Here is an 8678-nt window from a genome sequence, read left to right on the forward strand (position 1 = left end):
ACAGTTGTAGGAGGTGATTTTGCCATACGGTCATCAAGGAGCCGTAGGTGTACTAAATACCTCACTCACCACACGTCTTTTTGTGGAAAGGTGGGTAGACAAAAAGAGTCGACAGGTTTGGCTTCTTGTTGTACTGTCACTATTTTGACCTGCAATTTGGTGGATATTATATAATCTCTCAGCTCCTTTACTTCTAACCATAAGGAAAGCCAGGCACACTTTTGTTGATATTCATCATTTACTTACAGTTCCATTTATCATAGAATTAGAGGTTTACTTTTACCAAACATGTAGACATTTTGGAATATCTGGCATCTGGATATTCAGAGCTCACAGTACAGAGCTTTGTGAAATACGGTGCCTATGAGAAGTTTCCTGTTGTACACAGTAGCCACAGAGCTGCCCTGAAGCACAGAGCCATTATTGGCATATATAGTGTTTATCCTGGGCTTCTCAGATAGAACATCCTGGATGTGAAGTACCTGTCAAGAAAAGATGAACTGTTAGTAAACTAAATGAGTAAATAGCCATCGCTGACTTTTTCCTTCCTATATACTCCAGGACTAATGTATTTCTCAGAAATCAACAAGCCAAAATTTATGTATCTTCAATCATTTTTCCTTCTTCTGATAGAAGTATTAATGTCCTAATGATATCTGTGCAGTCAATTTGATTAGTTATCTGACATTAGCCATATCCCTCAATAGATAGTTTACACAACGTTGATAGTTCAGACATCTCCTATAGAGGGAGGTGGGAACCAGTGGATATGCTTATCTAATTCTGGAGCAAACAGGCGAAGGTTTTGCCTATAGCAAAGGGTTTCGCCTCTCTGTGCTTGGGGCCTATAGAACAGGAAGAGAAACACGGGAAGAAATGAAAAGAAGACACGCAGTAGCAAGCCAATCCCACCTCATAACCAGTAGGATAGTAGTCATCACACCTGGAGCCCTCTCACATCTGAGAAGTGGCTAGGAAGCATAAAGAATGCATACTTTGGAATTCACCTTGACACACCACTGCTTTGTACTATTATTGATCTCCAGGGTTAACACAGTTTATTTAGTTTGCTAATCAGTTAATATATAAGTATGCAGTTCCCAAATAGCCTGAATGGAGTTCACTCAAACAGAACATGATAGGAATTAAAGAAAACCAATTAGAAATTCATAAGTTATGAGTCAATATTGACCTCTCCAATTAGCGTTCAGTTGAGTTTTGGCTTTTTATCTTAAAGAAGACCCTACAGCTTTATCTCAGGTTGTTACATGAAAATTGCCAAGCTTGGAACTCATGTAGAAAATATTACCCTCAACTCAAAGGAAAGGGTGTCAGTGACTGTGAAGAAAGAAATCTTATCTAAAATAAATTATTAAATTTGAAAATAGAGGCATGAAAAAAATCCTAAACAATTTTCAAATCATCATATAGACTGTATTTTTATTCTCTTTAAGCAAGCATCTTTGTTGGGCATTTGCAGAATAGTTGCATGTGTCACTTTTGGGGACACGTATCTGAGAAAGGGTAGCTTGCTAGCAAGGGATAACAATTCTTTAGGTTCTAGGTTTCAGGCTGGACTTTTACTTGTTTATTTCTTGCTTTTTTTTTAAAGAAGTGACTAATATGTTAATAAGATAAATAATTTTTTTAAAACTGAAGAACTGCAATACTGGAAGCAGAAATAACTGTATGTTCTAATTACCCTCTAGGCCAATTACCAGGCTAGGATTTGAATCTCAATTTCCCAACTTTCCAAACCTAGATTCTAACATTATATCTTTCTTTAAAACTTACCCTCTCAATGAGATTTACCCTGATCTCTGTACTTAATAATAGGACCTGTCCATCCCCCTGTTCACAGCAATCCTGATCCCGTTTATTTTATTATACATTTTTCCCTCATAGAATTTCCCCCATAGAATTTACATACTCTGTTTTCTGATATATCTTAAGCACGAAAACAAAGTCTATATATTATAAGTGCTTAATAACTTTTTGTGAATAAATCTCTCAGAGGATGTCTGCCAAGAATTTATATCTATATTTAAATTTACTTGAGATTTTTTTATTCTCAAATTCAATGCTATAGAAAATGCAATGATTTATATTATTGTTTTTAATGCCATATAAAATTCAATGGTGTATGTTATTGTTTTAGAAGAGATTTTAAAGACAATAACATTTTTAAAATATGACATTCTTTAACACTATCATATATATTTGAACCTAGTGGCAAAAATTAATTTTGTTTTGAGACTAGAGATATTTAAACTCTTTTATCTGAATTTCATGTTGGGTACAGTGATAGAAGATGGTTTCATATATGACTCCCTTTGCCTAACATCAAAGCCTGCTCCTAGCCTACATCCTGACTGAGAATATGGTATGGCAATCTGGGTCAAAATGAATAATTAAGCTCATATTTTCCCATTATTCCCAGAGGCAAGTATAGCCCTTGAAAGGATGGGACACATTGTTTAGCACTGATGTTAAATTGGCACCTGGTAAGGAAACCTGCAAAAGAATGAAACTAGACTGCTATTTGTCACTATAAACAAAAATTAACTCAAAATGGCTCAAAGACCTAAATATAAGACCTGAAATAATAAAAAATGCATAGAAGAAAATATAGGTACTAAACTTACGGACCTTGGTCTTAGAGAGGATTTTATAAAGGCAAGGGAAGTAAAAGCAAAATAAATAAATGGGACTAAATTAAACTAAAAAGCCTCTACACAGCAAAAGAAACCATAAATAAAACAAGGAGGCAACCAACTGAATGGGAGAAGATATTTACAAACAACACCTCTGATAAGGGGCTAAAATTCAAAATACATAAAGAACTCATACAATTTAACAAGAAAAAGACAAACAATCCAATTAAAAAGTGGGCAGAGGACCTGAACAGACACTTCTCTCACAAAGACTTACAAACAGCCAACAAATATATGAAAAGATGCTCAAGTTCACCAGCTATTAGGGAAATGCCAATCTAAAACATAGTGAGATACCACCTCACACATATTAGAATAGCTGTTATCAACAAAAGCAGTAATAACAAGTGTTGAAGAGGTTGTGGGGAAAAAAGAACCCTCATACACTGCTGGTGGGAAAGTAAATTGGTACAGACACTACAGAGGGTCCTCAAAAAATTAAGAATAGAATTACCACATGACCCAGCAATCCCTCTTCTGGGTATCTACTCAAAAACTTTGAAAACATATCCATGAAGATATATGTACTCCTATGTCATTGCATCATTATTCTCAGTGGCCAAGACATGGAAACAACCAAAGTGTCCTTCGATAGATGATTGGATAAAAGTGTGGTACATATATACTATAGAATGCTACTTAGCCATAAGAAAAAATGAAATACTGCCATTTGTGACAACATAGATATCTTGAGAATATTATGCTAAGTGAAATAAGTCAGATGGAAATGTCAAGAACCATATGATTTCACTCATATGTGGGCTATAAAACTGAAAGCAACAAACGAACAAGCCAAACAAAAACTCATAGACACAGACAACAGTATAGTGGTTCCTAGAGGAAAAGAGGGGAGTAGGTAAATAGAAAAGGGTAAAGGAGGTCAAATATATGGTTACAGAAGGAGATAGATTTGACTTTGGGTGGTGAACACATAATGCAATATACAGATGATGTATTATAGAATTGTACAATTATACAGGTATTATAGAATTGCAATCTATATAACTTTATTAACCAATGTCACCCCAATCAAAAAAGTAAATAAATTTTTAAAAATTGACACCCAGTAACCTGAAAGTATTAATGGGCCATGTCTCCTCATCCTGACAAAAAGCTCTACTCTTTTCATACGTACAATGTGTTCAGTTCTGGAACATCACATGTGACCCACTAAATTTTTCCAAGTCACTTTAACAAATTGTTTGTTTTAACAGCTTTGTCTGTGAGCTAAGAGAAGTAGGAACTTACTTCTGACCCTGGCGGATCCTTAGGGTTATAGAATAGTACCTTCCAGCCGTTAGGATGGCATCCTGCCCAAACATCTCCAGTGTCAGGATCGACAGTTAAGTTATCCACCAAAGTGTCCAAATGTATTACCTTCCAACAAAGAGGAAGTAGTGAAAACGTTGTTTTGGCTTTCTCCCCTACCCTCTTCTCTCCTACCAGTTCCTTCTGGCTCCCGAAATTGGTATTTTTAAGGGGCACTTTGCTTCTAAATATTAGACATGTGAGCACACTCTCACCAACATCTTAAAAAAAAAAAAAAAGCCATGTTTCCTTCATTCAAGGAGCATATTCTTAGGTTAAGTTGAGGAGCTAATGTAAGAGGCCGTGTTGTGTGAGCAAGCTAGGGTACTTTTACCTTCAGTTGAGTTAAATTCCAGTTATCATGTATTTTCATTACACAGATGCTCTTATCTGTTACATCGGCTATGTAGATATACCTTTGAAGTAAATCACATTTACATTTAAACAAGTAGCTTTTAGGGATGACACTAAATTTTATTTTGGAGAAGAGGTATAAAAATTCACAATAGTTCAAAGTACCACTGCAATGCCTTTCTAAACCACAGTAAAAGAAGATAATAAAGTGATATTTTTAATATTCTTTAAGTGCTTTAAATAAGCTTTGAATATGAGATATGACTATAGAGTAATAAAATTGGTGTTTCTAGATGACATATAGGCTCAATCTCATTACTTAGGAGTTCATGATTTAGTCTTTAAATTGAATGGAGGTAAATGGACCTCTTATAAAGCCAAAAAAAGTCTATGGTTCCAAAAACTAGTCCTTGAAAATAAGAATCAGGTGACCATGAAGCTGAATCACAATCATTTTTAAAAAGAGAAAGAATACTTAGAGTTGTTTTCCATGGGGATCACCTCTATTTATTATCTCAAATTTATATATTAATATTTATGGTACTTAAAAACTATTTTCAAATACTTTAAAAGAGCACTTCCTCTAAAATTTCATGCTGCGTAAAATAGCGTTTTCTCATAGAAAAGCCTGATATAGTATATCAGTAAGTCTGAAACTTATACAATCATAGTGCCTTATCTAATTTGGGCCTCCCTCTCTAATAAGAACTTTTGGGTAACTGAACTTAGTATAAGTGGTTAAAGACCTTCTAGCCTCATAAAAACCAGAGTAATTATGTATTTATTATTTTTAGTGTGTTAGATAAGTGTGTTTCTAGAGTCACATAAGAATTTGGAATAAAGACTTCATATCCATGAGTCCAAATCCCTTATTTCACTGGGGGGAGCCTGAAGTGCAAGAGGGCAAATGGTTTGCTTAAGATCACACATTTAGTATAAACCCTGGCCATGCCTGATCACTCCACATATATACTGACTACTTAAGCCCAAGGAAGTAACCACCTCTTAAGGGAAGGAGTCCACTAATATGCCAGGGGTGAAGGGTAGAAAATTATAAAAGAGCTTGCTTACTTCTTATCTGGTGAGATTGTGATCCCATTGGCAGAATTAAACCCTTTGGCCACCACTTTGACCTCTTTTGGACTATAGAAAAGAACATGAGACCAGCGAAAGTCCATTAACATCTCTAGTAGTGTCAAGAAGTGGTTGGCAAAATAGTGGTCTCTGGTGGCATAGAACTGTTCTGGGCCAACAACGAAAATGTCATTCACACTAAAATGGAGAGAGAGAGAGAAAGAGAGAAACCCATGGAGTATTTAAATATAGTGATTGCTGTCAAAATCACTAGGTCGCTACAAGACCAATATATTCATCAATTTGAAAAAGTATACATGAACTAGTATGAATTAAAGAAATCCGCAGAAAGTACATGATTTTTCATTGCCCCGATGTGTTTTTTTCTTTTACCATTTGTTATTTTCTCATTCCTCCCTTCCACTAAAGTCGGTGAAAACAAATCAATATACAAATAAGCCCCAAACTTCAAATCCGTTGACATAAATAATGTTATCTATGGCAGTTGTAGTGCAATTCACCAACAGTTCTGGTTCTCCTCCTTCTGGAATTAGGCTTCTCTCCATGCTCTTGGTGTTAGTCATGGCCATGTGACTTGCTTTGGCCAATGAAATGAAGTGATGTGTTTTAAGTCTTCCAAAGGGACGACTTTAAGAGCCAGTATGTGATCCATCATGCTTCCCTCACTCTTCCATCGCAACTAACATCATCTCTGGTGATGACAGTGTGGTTCTCTTAGGGCCCTACATGAGGATAATATAAAACTCCCTCGATCACCTACATTAGATACATAGCATAAGTGAGAAAACAAAACTTTACGGTTTTGAACCACTAAAGATGTTAGGATTTTTCTTTTCTGCTATTGTAGCATACCACAGGCTATCTTGACCTTTATATTTTCTTTGAGAAGGTGGGGTTATGAGTACTATTTTTTCCTATTTATGTTCATCAATACCATTAAAACATTTTTAATGAAGCAAGTCTTACTCTTAGAACTTTATAAAACAATGAAGTCATTTCCATTTTGGAAAAAAAAGGAGACAGTGACTTGAAAAAAAACATTTAAAAAAGATTTTTTTTTTTTTTATATTAAATCGAGAGAGAAAAATTTGGATGAATCAGGAAATATTTTGAAGTTTTGATGTATAAGGACTTTCCCAAGGGAACCAAGCTGTTCATCTTTTGGGGTCTTCAGCTTAAGCATGCCTGCCCCACAGATTAAGTTAAATTCCCTCACAATGTGTTTCCTTGTCCTACCCCTTAAAATGCTAGGTCATTGTGTGTATCAGGGCACTTCTAAATGTCCTCTTTAGATCCTCAAAGCCTCACCTGCTCTGTTTCAGTTGGCGCTACTTCAAGAAGCTATGAATGGAATCTGACAGACTTTCCACAGTGCAGCCTTACCTCATGCCTGTTCTGAGCCTCTTGGTTCCACTGCTGGGTTTCCAGGTTAACATCAAGGCACAGCATATCACCAGACATAACTTAGACATGCACGACCAGGAATGTATAGCAGTTAACACCACTTGAGGCAAACCCTTGACTATCGAGATATAGGGATGGTGGTTAAACTTTTCACCCTTTCTTATCTTGGCCAGATTGTCCTGAAATGAGGCTTATGTTGCTTATTGGAGGACAATCCCATGCACTTAGCGGCAGCTGGCTTGATAAGCTATTTGCTATAGACTCTCTCCCATATGAATTTCCTAGAAGTACTGCCATAACTAAGTACCACAAACAGGTGGCATAAAACAACAGAAACTGATTTTCTCATAATTATAAAGGCTAGAAGTCTGAAATCAAGGTGTTGACAGGGCCATGCTCTCTCTGAAGTTTCTTTGGTAGGATGCATTACTCCAATCTCACTCTCCATCTTCAGGTGTCTTTCTCCCTGGGCATCTGCCTGTTTTCTTGTAAGGACATGAGTCATATTGGATTAAGGGCCCACAAATATGATGGTCCTTAACTAATAACATCTGCCAATGATCCTGTTTTCAAATCAGGTCATGTTCTGAGGTATTGAGGTTAACATTACAATGTATTTTTAGGGAAACAGAATTCAACCCATAGGAATTCTTTTTCTGCATCAGGTTAGTCTCGTTTTTGCATCCTGGGATCATAGGCCCTAATCAAGTGGTCATCTGTGGAGTTTTTCCTCACGCTGTGTTTTCTGAGGAACTCTTCCTGTGAGGTCACGTGCTATTGCATTTGATCCTCACAATCATCGGTCAAGTGAGTCAGGTCAATAAGGGAGCCCTCATTTTGCTGAGGAAACAGAAGCACAGGTTAAGTGATTCGTTGTCTCTTAGTCACTCGACGGCAGTCCTCGTCCTCACTGTGACTCAGAACCTGGCACAGTGAGTGATGGCAATTCAATAACTTTAACTTCTCTTACTTCTTCTACCCTCTGCTCTTACTGCTCCGAGTTCTATGGGAAAAATTCTTATGTGATGTTGAGAAAGAGAACAAAGAAAAGAGGACGAACTTCCTTTTTCTCTTCTTAGTTTCTGACCCATGGAAAGATTAACCTCTACTGTTTTGGAATCAGTATTTCAGTGCTGAACCCATTTTATAAAAGAAAATTTCTTCATTGTTTGTTACAGCCTTGAAAAAGGCAACCTATCTACTAACAAACTATATTTTTTCAATGCAGTAAGAAGGATGTTTCTTCTTATTGAGAAGGTGAGAGCTCAGCTTTGAATTTAGACAGATGGTTTTAGACCCTGGTTCTACCACTTACAAATTATATAACTTGGGCAATTACTTAATCCAAAACTCTAAGTGTCAGTTTACTCATGCCTATTACTAAAGGCTGTCGTGAGAATTAAGCATTTTGGTACAGTGTCTGGCCCATAATCAAAGTTTAATAAATGTGAATTTTTATATGTGCCCACAGGCTTTTTTTCAAATTCTACTTTAAAGCTCTCACTAAACAAAAGAATAGACCATCTGGAGGTTTGTTATAACACCCAGTGGGTGCAGCTCTCAGAATACAACCTACCAAGACAACTAGAAATGGGTGTAGGTGTTTAAAGAGAGCCCCATAATAGGTATTGTATTGTTGTGGTCTAGAGGATGGAATTAAATATGGGAATCTAAAATTGAGCACCTTTATAGGATTAAAATGCTTTCAAAAAGTTGGAGAATCTAAAGATATTCAACACTGAATACAGCAATTTCTAGTGAGGTGCTGTACAGTGTCACCATGGGAACCTTTAGAAAGCTTAG

The 8678-nt window shown here is 36.3% G+C and overlaps 1 protein-coding gene across 3 annotated transcripts in view; it reads right to left on the reverse strand.

The window, feature by feature from the left end:
* Positions 1-323: 323 nt before the first annotated feature.
* LOC102879084 (serum paraoxonase/lactonase 3) overlaps positions 324-8678 on the reverse strand; it is a 22994-nt gene continuing 14639 nt past the window's right edge. For all 3 annotated transcript variants that reach the window (XM_006911915.1, XM_006911914.1, XM_006911916.1), the window contains 4 exons: positions 5448-5648; positions 4357-4438; positions 3963-4091; positions 324-482 (listed from right to left, as the gene is read on the reverse strand). In XM_006911915.1, the coding sequence (XP_006911977.1) occupies positions 324-482; positions 3963-4091; positions 4357-4438; positions 5448-5648 (571 nt within the window). The remainder of the gene's footprint in view (positions 483-3962; positions 4092-4356; positions 4439-5447; positions 5649-8678) is intronic.

This window comes from Pteropus alecto, unplaced genomic scaffold (assembly GCF_000325575.1).
Source record: "Pteropus alecto unplaced genomic scaffold, ASM32557v1 scaffold21, whole genome shotgun sequence".
Taxonomy (NCBI): domain Eukaryota; kingdom Metazoa; phylum Chordata; class Mammalia; order Chiroptera; family Pteropodidae; genus Pteropus; species Pteropus alecto.